This window comes from Portunus trituberculatus, chromosome 48 (assembly GCF_017591435.1).
Source record: "Portunus trituberculatus isolate SZX2019 chromosome 48, ASM1759143v1, whole genome shotgun sequence".
In the NCBI taxonomy this organism is placed as follows: domain Eukaryota; kingdom Metazoa; phylum Arthropoda; class Malacostraca; order Decapoda; family Portunidae; genus Portunus; species Portunus trituberculatus.
Window position 1 is genome coordinate 13,712,667 of NC_059302.1, and position 16,266 is coordinate 13,728,932.

Below are 16,266 nucleotides of genomic sequence, written 5' to 3' on the forward strand. Positions count from 1 at the left end.
CATTGACAAAATACCAAAGACCCAATGAATAAGAAAAAAAAAGAATAAGAATTGGGACAACTGCCTGAAATAATGAAAATAGATAAACAAACCAATGAAAAAAAACAATAAACTTATAAAACCACACCCAAAAATATCAAGAAAACAACAAAAATGAATAAAAAATAAAAACTACGACCTTTTTTTAGAACACGCCAATAAATGTAGGAAAATTTAGTGTGTAGTAGAAAGACACAGGAAGGAAGGAAGGAAGGAAGGAAGGAAAGAAGGAACGGTACAAGTGGCTGAGAATCAGAGGAGGAGGGAGTGCAGGAGGAAGGGGCGCGGGGGAGGCACGGGATTAGAGACAAGAGAGGAAATTGCTGTGAATATTGGTGCACGAGACTTTACTTATTTGGGTCAGCGTGCAGAGAGAGAGAGAGAGAGAGAGAGAGAGAGAGAGAGAGAGAGAACGAGTGAGAGTGATTGAGTGAATGAGTGAGTGAGTGAGTGAATGTGTGTGTGTGTGTGTGTGTGTGTGTGTGTGTGTGTGTGTGTGTGTGTGTGTGTGTGTGTGTGTGTGAGTGAAGTGAGCGAGGGCAGGTAGGAAATGTGCTTGGGAGAAGTGATTGGTATTTTGTGGTGGTGGTGGTGGTGGTGTTTTTGTTCTTGTTTGTGTTGTTTTGTTGCTGTTACTGTTCTTTTATTGTTGATGGTTGGGCTTCCCTTATTTTTTTCTTTCTTTATTTATTTATTCGTTCACTCATTCTTTCATATATTTACTCTATATTGTGTGTGTGTGTGTGTGTGTGTGTGTGTGTGTGTGTGTGTGTGTGTGTGTGTGTGTGTGTGTGTGTGTGTGTGTGTGTGTGTTTTGTGTGCTTGTTCTTGAAAATTTATCCTCCAAGTTTTGTTCAGCTGTTTTTGGGGGAAGTTTATGTTCTGCTAAGTGAGCTTTGAATCACGGAACACAACAGCAAGTCTTTGAAACCAAGTGGGAAAGTTTGGAGGCTGAGGAGACCCATACCTGCCAAAAAAAGGGGAAAAAAAGAAAAAGAAAATAGAAAGAAAAAGAAAAATAAAAAAAACGAAAAAAATAACAAGACTCATGTTCCTCTCACCGCATCATCTTATCTCCTCCGTCTGTCTGCCTAGTGAGCCGAGTGATAAAAGACAGGAGTGGAAGGGGGCGGGAAATATTGATAATCTTACATAACTCTCTAATCACGTGTCTTCTCCCCATTGAACGATTTAGCTTTGTGACGTAAGAAAAATTATGGCTATTTCTTGTATGCTGTCATAATTTCGTGGAACACTTTCATGGATTTCTTTAAGATTTAGAGTGGTTTCAACTTCTCTGGGATTGTTGAACATGTCGTTACCTTCTGACGGGAAATATTGTACGTGTAAGAAAAAGAAATCTTCGTAAGTCCTCTACACATTTTTTTAGATACGCTGCTGTCGTCTGAAGAATAATAATGTGAAAAATGTTTTAGTCTTATCTACGTTTCCTGTAAATGGAGAAAATAGAATTGTCTTCAAAAGGGAAAAAAGAGCTTCGTCATAATGTTAATTCCTTTCCTGGGGGGGAAAGAAAAATAAATCTTTATTAGTTTTCTATACTTACAGACTAATACAACTGACTAAGAAGGAAAAAAATAACAGAATTAAGATTTACTCTGACTCGTGTGGTTTTCTCTACCTACCGAATATACAACTGTCTAAGAAGCGAAAAGAAACACAGGATTAAGATTTACTGTGACTGCTCTAACCTCAATCCTGAAGCTCAGACTCACTTAACCTGCAAACTAAACTCATTGGCCTCCAGACCACACCTGAGAAGCTTACCTCTGAGATCGGTTGGGCGGGCCGGACTTGAAGAGGCTTTTCAGCTTCCCTTTCACCTTGCTCTCCTTCTCCATCTCTGTTGTCGAGATGTCGCTGCCAGAACCGCCCATTCCGACGCCCATCGCCTGCAGGACACCGCCGAAATATATAACTTACTCCGCGCCACCAAGGACTGACGCTACTCTCCTTCCTTACTTACCGTTAGAATTGGAGGAGAAAATGTTTTAGACGGCATTCTAGTAGGAGAAGAATAAATGGAGAGGATTTCAAGGTTTTTCCCTCATACTTTTTTAGATAAAACTGCTTCCATACTCAGATCACTACATCCTTACGTAAAGCATTTAGGAATTACAGGTTCATGGCGTTTGTCAAGAGTTCAGCTTTCGTACACTTAACTTCCCGTCATTTCAAATTGATTATGATAAGTAACAAAAAAAAAGAAAATATTGAACTATCAACAATTGTAGGCGTTGTTTGTGAAAGAATTCTTATGATTATTCCTCTTTTGCTTGAACTCCTATCCACTCTTCTCATATATCTGAGGAGCGAGTTAAACAATACATCATTTTATTCTCTTGTGTATCATCATCAAATATACATTGCATTTCGTATTTTCATCGACTTCTATGTACTTGACGTTCAAAAAATTTACGTATTAAAAAATGAAAATAACTTACCAGTGGCATGTGGCCAACAAATACCAGGGCAAAAGTAATGTTGTGAAAACCGTCTGACGATGACTCAAGAGGAAGACTTATTGGCCGCTATACCTCAACTCAATGGAAGCAGTGAGCACCATTAATCTCACTTCACGTCACAAAACTTTTAATGATTTGTAGATATGACGCCAACGGCTCTAATATTATCAGTGTGTTCCTCCACTATACTTGGGAAAGTTCAGATGGATTCGTGCCTTCAGTAGACCATAGTTTTAAACACTCTATTACCTCTAGGAGAGTATTTGCCACAGAGATGATTTAGCAGGATTCCATATGTGTTTTCCTGTTGACGGTGCACAATCCATATAAAGTATCACCAGAATTGTACGAAGACTTTCACTACGGTCTGTCAGAGTAGTCGAAATGAAGGGTTAAACGTATGTATATGTTACCAAATGTCTCGCACGGCTTTGTTTTGTCCCCCAGCCAGGAAGTGCCAGCCAACGTTCGTGTGTGACGTGAATTTGCCTTTTATCTATCAATGAGTGTGGATCTGTCTGTGTTTATCTATCAGTGTGCATCAAATTATCAGATTGGATCTACTTGTGTTTTACCGATCGGTCTGTGTCTATCTATCGAACAGTGTGGATCCACCTGTGTTTATCTTTCAGTGTATCTATTCATCACTGTGTATCTGTATCTATCTATCAATTAATTTGGATCTATTTAGTTGCTTACTTTTATAAATTCATTTATCTATCCCTCCATTTATAGTTGTATTAATTAATGCATATATGTATACTAGATGGACAAAAAAAATGCCCTCTTATCGTTTAGGTCTCTAGGATATTAAGTTATACCACTAGAGGTTCTTCAGTGTTTGCTTGGGGTCCGCAGAGCCGGGCGATAATTTGGAGAACCTGAGAGTCGTGTATTGCGTTCCTCGGCGCCTTAATGCATACCTTTGTTGACAGGTTAAACTTGTTTCCGCGAAGATGCAATTCTAATTTATGCAATAAAAATATTCGTGCGCAGTTTCAACTTCCATCCGGGTTTCAAGAAATAGCAACACAGTCTTATAAAACCTAACCCAACCCAACCCAACCCATCCCAACCCAACCCAATTTAACTCGGCTTCTCGTCACGTGGCCGTCACTCCCACCTTTAGTTCATCAGACGATTCCCTCCACACCTCTCCACACTCCTACCAATCCAAACACTTCCCCTCCACCAGCTCCTCCCTATTGGACCTAAATCCCTTACATTCTTAGATCCTTACCTTTACTACCTGCATATTTGATCTCTCTTCCTCCTTTTTTTATTACCTACATATTTTATCTTTCTCCTTCTTTCCCCTCTTTTCTTTCATCTCGCCATCTATCAGTCACATTCTCCGTCTTTCGTGTTTTTATCGTTTGGTTTCTTTTATCTACATTTCACCTTTTCCTCTATTTTCTCTCCCTCTGTTCGTTCCGGTCATCTCTCTCTTCCTCAATAGTTTTTCCTCTTCACTGATTTAAACTCCTCAGACTTGTTCTTTCCTTGTCTCCTTAATTCTTTATATATTATCCACTCCTACGTCTTCTTTGCTTTCTTTCTTTATTCTTTCACTTTTACTCCTCCATCCGCCACTCATCACCCTTGTTAGTTATTTAAATCTTTTCTTATTTTCTCGCCTTGTTATTTCCTTTGTCTTTTTTTTCATTATCTATATCTTCACACTTCCTGTTGATATGTTTTCTTTTATTTTATTTCCTATTTTCACTGGTTGTTTTCCCCCTTACTGTGCTCTTCGTCCTCTAGGATTCAAGTAACCATATTTTTCAACTACTCTGTTTTCGATTTTCTCTTTTTTTTATGTTCTTCTTATCTGTTTCCTTCTTCATTTATTTTTTTATTGTTTCTTCTATACCATCATATATTATCCATACATATACGTCATTTTTTTACTCTTTCCCCTTTCATTCCTCTTTCCTTTTCTTCTTTTCGTGTTTCCCCTACATTTCAATAATCTTTCTGCATCGTGCCTGTTATCATAGTTCGCTTTTTATTATCCACATTTGCCTCTTTCATTTCTCCTCTCTTTACTCTCTCAACTTTTCATATTTTGTTACTGTTTACTCAGAGAAGTCTTATTCCTTCCTTCTCCCCATTACTCGCTTTTTTTTTCCATTTTCCACATCTACTACACAATTTTTTCTACACTGTTTCATATATTATCTGTTTTCATCATATATCTTATCCTGTACCTTTTATATTTCTTTACAATTTAATCATTTCCTCGCCTCGTGCCTTCCGTGTATTCATAGGACGCTTATTATTTTATTATTATTATTATTATTATTATTATTATTATTATTATTATTATTATGCACATTTAAGCTTCTCTTTTTTCTACATTTTCTTTTGTTCATATCTCTTTTGTCCCTCGGTCGTATTAAGTCATTTCCCTGTCTCGTCGTGCCTTCCTTGTCTTTATAGCACACTTTGTCTTCACTTCTACTACTCCTTTTTTATCATTGTATTTACTATTTCTTTAACATTTTATTTTCTTCCTCTTCCTTTCATATTTCTCCACAATTTAATAATTTTCGTGTCTCGTAACTGTATTCATAGCTCGCTTATTTTTTTATAATCTACATTTAAACATCTTACCCTTTTATTTTTACATTCTTTCATATATCTATTTTCTTCCTCTATCTTTTTGTCTTTCGCTGCTTTTAAATCATTTCCCGTCCCTGTACCTTCCCTGCCCTCACAGTTCGACCCCTATTCTCCACATTTACATCCCGCTGCTTCTCTCTCTCTCTCTCTCTCTCTCTCTCTCTCTCTCTCTCTCTCTCTCTCTCTCTCTCTCTCTCTCTCTCTCTCTCTCTCTCTCTCTCTCTCTCTCTCTCTCTCTCTCTCTCGCTCTCGCTCTCGCTCTCTCTCTCTCACTCTCACCTTGACTCCCGCCCCTACAATGGAGCCTCCCGTGCCTGACTCTTCAATGGACCGAGACTTGGTGAGCTTGGAGAACATGGCCTTGACACCCTTCTTCTTCTTCTTGTCAGCCAGGGCGTCCAACTCACTCGTCTGGGAACCCGTAGAGATTCTGAAGGCGGAAGTGGAATGAAGGTGAGGGCTGATGAGAGGTGCGAGGAGGAGGAAAATGAGTTACTGAAGGTGGAAGTAAGAAAGTGTGTCAGGAATATAGGCAATAATGCTTTGAATTTCCGTAATGTCTTTCCAGTGGATATATTTAGTTGTTTTGCTGGAGGCGGCGTCAGAGAACTATCTCTTCTATTTCATGCGTGAAGGGATTGTATTGTCCGGCATTAAGAGGCGGAGTGTGTTTTGTTTTCAGCGGTGGTGCATCAACGCGTAGTAAAGAATGCTGTCCTGTAATGGACTTGGAAATTTGGTAAATATTCTATTATTTTCAGATCGGATGTGTTTTTTTGTTCCTTCAAATATCATACTTGCATATTTTTCCTAATGATTCGATAATTTATGGACAGAAGCTGATAACGGGTGACCTTTCCTGCAAAGTTATGACTTTTGGCGAAGGAAACCTACTTTTTTGAGGTCTACAAATTTAGTGAAACCTCTGCAAGTCATGGTCTCCAGTAAATTAAGCAGTTGTGTTCATTTCCATCGTGTTTCGCCTCTTCCCTCCCCCTACGTCCTCTGGTGACCTGACAGTCTCGTTACAGAAGTTGATAACTCGGAGTCTATGAACGCTTCAGGGAAGTTAGCAGGGAGGAAATGAGTTAAACTGAGTGGAAGTGAGTGCGGCAGGCTAATCGATTATTGACTGTGACTTGCTTAGCAGCTTAGAAACTTAAGGAATAAAAGATTAAACTATTTTCTAGAATAAAGATCAAGGCATTTCACAATTATATTTGAAAAGTTAACCAGCTGCGATGGCATTGATATGTATAGATGCTTTTTTGCGAGAAGCTTCACGTAAATTTACATCTAAAGTATGAAAAGTAATTAAATAGTGTACAGTGATATCCACTTTTGTATTTATATTTGAACCATTACTTTCATCGCTTCCCCTTAAAAAGAAATAAGAAAAAATAGGAAAAAAATATCACTAACATACTCATATTTCCGATAACTCAGGGGTTGTATTAATGACTGGCTTGCATTGCTTTGGTACAAGACGGTCACTCTCACCTGTCCATGGAGATATCGCGGTCGTACTTCGCTCTCCTCATGTCGTCAGTCATGGTGGAGTCTATGCTGGTGGTGCTGCCCGCGTCTGTCGACACCCAGATCTTACCCTGCAATGGTGATACGGCTCTAGCTCTGATTTAATTTCGTCGCGCTAGGAATGAAAACCTGCTACCTGTGGAAGAAACTTGCTACTTGTTAAATTGAAAGCTTAATACTTGTGGGAAAACGCTTGCCACCTTTGAAGAAAATGTCCGCTACCTGCGAATACAGCTTGTTACCTGTCAAATAATCTTACCACCTGTGAAAAAGCTTGTTATCTGTGATTCAAGCTTTTCACCTGTGATAAAAGCATGCTACTTGTGAATAAAGTTTGCTAACTTGCTTGCTTGCTTGCTTACTGCTAAAAGAAAATTTGCTAATCTTGAGGAAAAAAGAATACTGTGATGAGCTTGCTACCTGTGAAAAAAGCCTGGCATCTGTGAAAGAAGAGCTTGCTACCTGTGAATAAAGACTAATAGATTGATATAAAGAAATTGCTAGCACATCAGAAAACGCGAGATTGAGTGGGAAAAGGTTCATGATAGTGGAGGAGTGCGACACGTTAACACACTCGACCTTGACTGTACACCAGAATACATGAGGTAATGTAAATGCCAAACAAATAAAGGAATGCAAGGCATCGAAGTGGAATTAAAAATGGCAGAAATGTGCGTTTCAAGGGAAGCAGAAATAAGAGATGTGGTTATGGCGTCACTCACTCTGTCCTCTGCCATCTGGTGGTCGAGAGACTGTGTCTTGCGGTACATGGACCTCTGGTTCTTGGGGCCTTTGTGCAGCGATCCTCTCTGTTGACTTCTCGGACGCAGCGACACACTCTCATCCTCGCTCTCCATGTCCGAAAGAGCCCTGGGGAGATGGCAGGGATAAGTTCACCACACGTCACTCAGCCACCTCTGACTATCCTTCACTCCTTTCCGGCCAGCTTACCAGCACCTCTAACTTACAGATGTATAAATTTACTTTACAAATTAGCCACTGCAGTATTTTGATGAATAACACAACCAATTTTACATTAACTATAAATTCAGATTGGTGAAAACTAAGAAAGGGTTTTATCCCGTGTTTGCCTTCAGTTGTCATTTAGATTGAACTATTATGCTGAGCCTGCTCGCGGGACATCATGATAATTCCAGGGACGCGCTGACACGCCTGCTGCCTGCCACATTTTCATGGCACTTTTCCACACGTGAATGTGAACAGGTGCGCTCAGTAATCAGCAGGAGTGACCGTCCGCTCCACAAAGCCATTATTCAAGCGGCGCAATCAACATGTAATAATCCTGGCAAGATTAATGTATCTGTTGACTCACCAGTGTGATCCTCGCAGCCAGGGAGACGGGAACAGTCTAATTTTTTCATGACACACAACTGCTTTGCTTTATGATGATACGCCAGTTGCATGCAATTATGAAGATGTAGTTACCTTCTGAAGGAAGGCGCTCGCTTGAATCTGTCCCGGTCGTCTGTGAGGTTCATGATTCTCTTGAGGTCTTCCATGCACTTGCAAGCCTTCTTCAGGGACTCTGTGAATTCCTCCCTCGTCTTAGGCTTCACTTCTCCAGCTGCAACAGACGACTCCTATCATTTGGTGAATTACTTGCTTTGTGCACAGAATTTTACGAGTACATTAATGAGGGCAGTGAAGAAAATATGGTGCAACCAGATTTTTCCAGGAAATTACTACAAAGTTGACAGGTGTGAAAAATTTTGCTTCACACATCATGCCAGCAGCTAAATATAAGAACAATTTACTTAATTACGACACGGGAATGCTGCCGTAAAATGTAAAAATTCTTAAATCCCTGCTATTTTGGTGTCAGCACTAACAGTGTAACACCACCTCACCACTCAGGTATCATGGCCACTTCTACCACTGTAACGCACACAACACCTACTTGAAGCCGTGCAGGAGCAGCTTGAATCGAATCCACAATTTGACCTTTGACCGGTGATGTATAAGACAAAAAAAGAAAAAGTGAACATAAGTACATAGAATATAAGGAAAGCTGCAAGAAACCATTATGCTTGCATGTAACAATCCCTGTAAAAGACATGCTTGCCTATTGAAATCTATCCATCAACCAATTATAAATCTATCTAATCATCTTTTAAACCTCCCTAATGAACAACCTGAGTACTGAGTCGGTTTCATTCTTGTCACTTACTTTGAGAACCAGTTTTTTACCTTTTTTTATCAAACATTTTCAAGATCGTACCTGTTACTTTTATCTTATCCCGATTACTGAGGCTGAAAAGTTTGTTTATGTCATTCTTGTAATGTTATATCCCCTATACCACTTATGACCTCAATCAGAGCCCCTTTGTCAACTTTCTGCACCTCTCACAACACCAGCTCCTTTGGTATGCCCGGAACTCTTATTGCAAAGCATCTCACTAATCCACATGTCAATTTACATTCGACTTACGTATATGCTCCATATAACATCGGTGCAGGGTGCATTGTGTGTTTGTGTGTGTGTGTGTGTGTGTGTGTGTGTGTGTGTGTGTGTGTGTGTGTGTGTGTGTAGAGGGCACTTACTTAGCTTGGTCAGGGATCCCTCGCGACCATCGATGCCCTCGCCAAGGACCAGCGGCGCCAGATCCTTCACGACCTTCATCTGAGGGAAACAAGACAAGTGAGATTCATTACAACTCTCCTGGCAATGATCTGAATGTTATCACTGAACACAATAACCTAATTTTGACATCTATGCAACTTTCTAGCTCGGGCTAAGAATGTAATGGTGTGTGTATGGTCCGGTGGATTGAGTGATGGTCTTGGGCGTTTTGACGGCATTTAGTGTTGAATGCCAGAGTTCAAATCTCACACTTAATTTATGATTGTGTGGTGCTTTGTCGGGCCTGTGTAAGATTGCCGGCCTGATATAGATAGATAGAATCATACAGACATATTTAGAGCTGAACTTTTCTAACTGTCGTGTGTACAAGTGGGTAATGTAATGATGCATCAGAAGAGATCACATTTCACGTGTTGGTGGTGGTGCAATGAGCGGCGAGGACCTCAAAGCAGCACGTCCACGAGGTGTTTGAGTGTACAGTATGTTGCGGAATTAATTGTGTTTGTGTGTCGCGGAATGAGGGAAATGAGGGGAATCCTCCAAACTTGGTCACTCTTTTTTCTTATGGAAATTTTCCTTTTTTCTTTTATTTCCCTTAATTTTGTCGAATATCTTCATTTACCAATTTATTTATATACTCAACAATATTTTGCTTTGGAAGTTTTATGATGATTTTATGTCCATTGATTTATTTATTTCTTAGTTTTATTCAGTTCTAATTAATTTAATATTAACTTATCTTTTATTGACTATATTTATTTATTTATGATGTTTTTATTTCATTGTTCTATTTTTGGTAAGGTCTGTTTTTTTTTTTTTATTTATACGATGTGGGCTTTTCACGGGATTTATGGGCTAAAGGGGATACTTTTAATGTAATTGAGCCTTAAACCGTCACCGCCTTGTCGTCAAAAACGGGACGACCGCCGGGGACAGGTTGGAAAGAGGAGTATGTGGAAGCTTCAGTGAGAGAGAGAGAGAGAGAGAGAGAGAGAGAGAGAGAGAGAGAGAGAGAGAGAGAGAGAGAGAGATGCATATATTGCCACTGAGGAAATAGCCTTGACGTGCATCCAACAGAGCGCCCCAAGGCAAGCCAGTGTCTTCTACATGGTGAAGTCACATTGGTCTGGTCTCGGTATACATCGCCATTATTTCTGCCGAGTGTGTGGGTGTCATGCCCTCGTCATGGCAGACTCCAAGAAAGAAACATTCCACAGTCACGAGCTGCACACATTCTGTTGTAATGTGGTGGGTGTTTTCCTTGGTAATTGTTTCTTTCCTGCTGTGAGCGAAAGGCAGCTGCACCTTCATTCTATACAACGGTTTATTCTTGAAATAGATACTGCGTGCGTGCCTACGTGCATTGATGTCTTGAATATTGCACTATTATGTAATGAGGAATTCCATTACTAATGCTGGGAAATATTACCTTATTGTCTATATTTTCATCATCATGATTATTTTCCTTATAAGCATTTTATTAATCTCGTGTACTTACTCTTGCCTAAAGGAAAGCTTTTACTTTTAGAAAAAGGCTGATATTATACAAATAAGACTGATGAAACTTTGTTGGCCTTTAATAAACGTTTAATTCTCTCTCTCTCTCTCTCTCTCTCTCTCTCTCTCTCTCTCTCTCTCTCTCTCTCTCTCTCTCTCTCTCTCTCTCTCTCTCTCTCTCTCTCTCTCTCTCTCTCTCTCTCTCTCTCTCTCTCTCTCTCTCTCTCTCTCTCTCTCTCTCTCTCTCTCTCTCTCTCTCTCTCTCTCTCTCTCTCTCTCTCTCTCTCTCTCTCTCTCTCTCTCTCTCTCTCTCTCTCTCTCTCTCTCTCTCTCTCTCTCTCTCTCTCTCTCTCTCTCTCTCTCTCTCTCTCTCTCTCTCTCTCTCTCTCTCTCTCTCTCTCTCTCTCTCTCTCTCTCTCTCTCTCTCTCTCTCTCTCATGTCGATCTTTACCTCTCTTTGATATTTCCTCAGCACGCGCAGTGGCAGCAGTCACGAATAAAGAAATGAATACTAATCATCAAGATTATTTAATTTGAAACTTCAAAGTCACTCAACTGCATTCTTTATTTTTTAATGTAGGATTTGTGCCAGTAAAGGAACAGGAAAAGTTATCATATTTTACATATTTCCTAACTAAAGAGTTGACAAGTTCTTATCAAGATAAGTAAAATCAAAGACTAATAGCCTGTTGTTATCTTATCCGCCTTTTGATGAATGTTATTTTCTCCTCTTTTAACTTCAATGAATTCATTTTCCATTGACGTCACGCAGTTGTCAAATGAAAGAATGAAATACGTAAAATCCATGGAACGTTATTTTCAGCATGAAATATCAGCACGACATGCGCCGCACCACCTGCGTTGTTTCCGTGGACGTGCCCTTCCCCGCATGATTTAAGCAATAAAATGTTTCCATGTGCAACGCTTCATACTTTTAAGATTTCGACATATGAATCAATGGTCACTTACATACTGTATGTATCAGCCTTGTTCAGTAGCTCCGTCTCCCCCTTGCAGCTTCTTCCAACAGCATACTTGTGTGGTATGAAGTTGCTGATAAATAGAGAGAGGGGCCCAAGCAGATGTACCTCACCTAAGAAGAAGATTATAGACAATGACCGCGTGAACGATACTAAGGCGTCGGTCTGTCTTGGACGTTGTGTACAAAGGAGGAGAAAGGCGAGTTGACTTACGGATACTTGATCTGCCTCTCACTCTCTCTTATACCCCAAACTTCGCCCTGGTTGTTTTTGAGTGGTAAGGTTATATATTAACACGCCCATGGGCGGATTATGTTCATGGAAGAGTATACAGTACATGTGTGTGTAAGTGTACGTGTGTGTGTGTGTGTGTGTGTGTGTGTGTGTGTGTGTGTGTGTGTGTGTGTGTGTGTGAATATATAGAAATTTCGATCTTATTATAAGGGAATATCTTTTGAGAGAAGAATGTAACATAAACTGGAGTATATTACTAATGATACTGAAGTAGCAGAGCAGCAGAGATTGTAGGAGTGAAAGACCTGAAATTCTGAGAGGCCGCGAGTCAAGTAGTAGGAAGATGGAAATACAGAAGTAGGCAGGGAGTTCCAGAGTTTACCAGAGAAAGGTATGAATGATTGAGAATACTGGTTAACTCTTACATTAAAGAGTTGGACAGAATAGGGGTGAGAGGAAGAGGAAAGCCTTGTGCAACAAGGCCGCAGGAGGAGGGGAGACATGCAGTTACCAAGATCAATTGAGTAGTTAGCATGAAAATAGCGATAAAAGATAGAAAGATATGCAACATTTCGGTGGTGAGAAGGAAGCTGAAGACAGTCAATCAGAGGAGGAAAGTTGATGAGACAAAAGCCTTTTGATTCCATCCTATCTAATAAAACTGTGTGAGTGGAACCCCCCCCAAACATGCGAAGAGTACTCCATACAAGGACGGATAAGGCCCTTATATAGAGTTAGCAGTTGGAAGGACAAGAAAAACTGGCAAAGACGCCGCAGAACGCCTAACTTTATAGAAACTGTTTTAGCAAGAGATGAGATGTGAAGTTTCCAGTTAAGATTGTGAGTAAAGAACAGAACGAGAATATGGACAGAATCATGTAAAAGTAAGCAGAGTTTAGAAGTTGTAATGCAATCTTGAAAGCAAGTAATTCGGTAATTATTAGAATGGAGACAGAATAATGATAGGAGGTTTACATTTATTATTTTGATATTGATTGTGTAATACTTATGGAAAAAAGTTGTTTTTGTGGTCGTGTGATATTTTTCTAGTGTCACTGTCAGTGTTATGAGTACATCGCGCCGTATCGAGTAGTTGTTGTGTCTGGGTAATATATTTCTGGTGTCAATGTGTTGAGTATTATGAGTAAATTGCTGTAACGCAGATATGTGTTGAGTAATATGAGGAAATCGCCGTGATGCAAATATGTGTTGAATGTTAAGAGGAAATCGCTACAACGCAGATATATGAATTATGAGCGTTGTATATTGATTTAATGAGCACATTGCTTTAATGGTGACATATTTGTTGTGTTATCAAGTTAGCTGATTACAACGTTACAACACAAATTTATATGGTATATTGTCCAGTGAAGAGAATGAAAATCTTTTGTGAATAAAATTGCGGTATTTGTTTTGTGTATGAAGATTGCAGAAATTTTCATATTTGGTATTTATTTGACGAATTTCATTTGCCGGAGACGTATCGGATGTGTTTATGTATTAGTATTATTTATTAAGTAAACAATGAAAAGTATCTATAACAGGTAGCCAGAGAAGTGTGCAACGTTGTGCAACTTCATGGAACAGATCGGATCACGACACTTGCGATTTGGAATATTTCCTCGTGATTCTCAATTAGTAGATCACCACAACATTAACTTACTCTCCGCGCTCCGGCAGCGTGTCCCACTTTTAATGTAGACGGCGGATGCTTCTCGTTCATCACCAGATACGATTGAAGTCAATTCCAATGTATTTGTAAGTTTGGAATATTCGCGTTGTGTGTGCATATATAAGTGTATCCTGCTGACACTTTTTTTATTTTATGTTATGGCCTACAATACCTGTAGGTATACTTGAAGAGTATGGGAAACGCTGTTCAGTTTCCATCCATTAGTGGCACAGGCAATCTTATTTATATCGATACCATTATTAGTGCCCATATCACCACCCAAGCATATCTTTGCGTATCTTTGATGTAAGGCCTCCACCTACAACCTGGGTATCATGGTGACATGTAGGTAACTTTAAACCACTCGACAAATGACAAAGTTTCATGGCAGTCCGTGATGGGATTCTAACCTACGCGTGGACATCGGCCCGATCCCACGCTCACCACCTTATCCACTACGCCACCGCCTCCCTGCAATTGTGCCGTGAAATGTATTGTTCTCCCATCCTATCGTACCCTCTCCACACCAGCCCACCCTGTGCCTCACCTCCTCTGCCAGCAGGTCCATCTTGCTCTGCTGGTGAAGGTGCTCGCGGGAGGAGCCCAGGTACTTGTCTCGCATCGCCTCTCGCTCCACCTCCGTGCGGTCTTTTTCTCGCCTCAGTTTTTCGTTGATTTGCCGCAGCTTGGCGTGCGCCTCTCGCAGTTCCTGTAGATCCCGCTGAAGCTGTGGTGAGGGAGGGACACCGTTAGTAAAGGCGATATGATGTCTGGCTAGTAGAAAGGATGGTTTACGTGGAAGTTCATATTATAATGGAGAATTTATGCTAAATACGAGTATAAGAAGCTTTACCAGTATTAAGACAGTCGTGAAAAGTGTAAACATTTAATATTGAGAGAGAGAGAGAGAGAGAGAGAGAGAGAGAGAGAGAGAGACAGAATATATATACTCTTTCTATATCGTTGCTCTTATACTCAGAGTGATAACGATAATGTTCCCTAGTTTGCTTTCTCTGTATCTGATCCCCGTACTACCACGACGCCGCGGCTCACCTCCTGCACTTTCGTCTTGGTGTCTGATGTCTCCTGGCCTACCGTCTTCTTCAGCTGGTCTATCTTCCTCTTGGCCTCCAGCTTTTCCAGGTCTCGCTCCCGCTCCACCTCGTACAGCGTCTGCGGAAGGAGAGAAGGGAATGAGATGTCTGTGATGTCTCATCGTGAAAAAACTGACATCTACTTAACTGTGTAGAAGACATTAATTCTTTCACACCATGGCATCAATTCAATTTATCGTGGATACCATTAAATATTTTTTGAATTACGTAACTCACAATCATGGAGTTAAAGATCACGGCTAAATCCTGACTCTCCTTTGAGTGACTGATGCAACACACACGCACCTGGCGAAGGTCCTTAGCGAGCGTGGCGGTCTCCTGGATGAGCCGTTGCTGCTCCTCACGCTCCTTCTGCCAGTTGAGTTCCAGTCTTGTTCTGAGCCCGGGCAGGCGCCGCGCGCTGCCCACCAGCAGGCGGCTCTCTTCGTACTAAAAACACACTTCTCAATCATCTCCATCCATTTACTAAGTCAAAAACTCAATTTACATGAAAAGTTGTAAGGCTTCCCTACCAGTCGTCTTATAATGGTTATCTAACGAAAAATCACAATGCTTCTGTAACAAATTGATCAGAAAATATTTCATTCATAACACATATGTTCTTGTAGTCTACTCTATATCATCCTCTGGTAGTAATATGAGTACAACATCAAATGTTACCATAATTTTGAGAATCGTCTACGTTCAAAAAATATTTTCTTCACAACTCATAGCTGTGTTGTGATTACTTATACTCTATTAATGTTAAGAAGCAGAGACAAGACGAAGGCGCGCCACCCACCTCGTTGACTTTGGTCTGCAGGTCACACAGCTGGATCTCAAAGTTGGTCTTCTGATCGATGATTTCGTTCTTGAGTTTTGTGTTCTCGAGCCTCGCGTCCGCCAGCTTGTCCTCGAACTCCGTAACCTGTGCGTGCAGCTCCTGGGTCTCGAGGAGGTGCTGCTGGGCCTGCGGGGAGAGCAGTGTCGCGACACGCTGATGAGTCTGGTCCTTGTCACCATGACGCCTCGCACGCCATCAGCAGCAGCACGAGAAAAATTTGGTTCGTCTACTTTAGTTAATGTAAATTTGATTGAATGTCTGTATTGTGCCGCTAGGTGGTGAAAGTAAGACAGTTCCGAAAAATCATGTCAAGTTTTTTTTTTTTTTTGTAGTTATCAAATGCCTCTCTCTCTTTTAAGAGTGCACGTTACAAAAAACAAAGTGACAGAAGAAAAGAAGATTGTTGTATCATGCTTGTGGTGAGGTTGTACTTTGTTGATTATTTTGCATTTTATTGATGAATTCATGTAATTCCAAATCTCCACATCGAGTTCACGTTAAGATGTGGTGACGCACCGGGAGAAGGTCAGTCCCTGAGACAGCGTGAAGCACACAACAGCCACGACAAGCTGGGGGTGAGTGGCAGGAGCCATTCCCGAGCCAGGCGACCCTAGTGTCTGGAGCCAAGGCTCTAGCAAAGTGGCTCACACGATCACG

General features: G+C 40.6%; 1 protein-coding gene across 1 annotated transcript in view; it reads right to left on the minus strand.

Annotated features, from left to right (window-relative positions):
- The window catches only part of LOC123498417 (trichohyalin-like), a 57,072-nt gene that overhangs the window by 14,532 nt on the left and 26,274 nt on the right, over positions 1-16,266 (minus strand). Inside the window, exons 27-36 of the mRNA XM_045245523.1 lie at positions 15,568-15,735; positions 15,072-15,215; positions 14,725-14,844; positions 14,219-14,398; positions 9,249-9,327; positions 8,133-8,271; positions 7,409-7,556; positions 6,651-6,757; positions 5,430-5,580; positions 1,828-1,952 (exon numbers count right to left, since the gene is read on the minus strand). Of these exons, the coding sequence (XP_045101458.1) occupies positions 1,828-1,952; positions 5,430-5,580; positions 6,651-6,757; positions 7,409-7,556; positions 8,133-8,271; positions 9,249-9,327; positions 14,219-14,398; positions 14,725-14,844; positions 15,072-15,215; positions 15,568-15,735 (1,361 nt within the window). The remainder of the gene's footprint in view (positions 1-1,827; positions 1,953-5,429; positions 5,581-6,650; positions 6,758-7,408; positions 7,557-8,132; positions 8,272-9,248; positions 9,328-14,218; positions 14,399-14,724; positions 14,845-15,071; positions 15,216-15,567; positions 15,736-16,266) is intronic.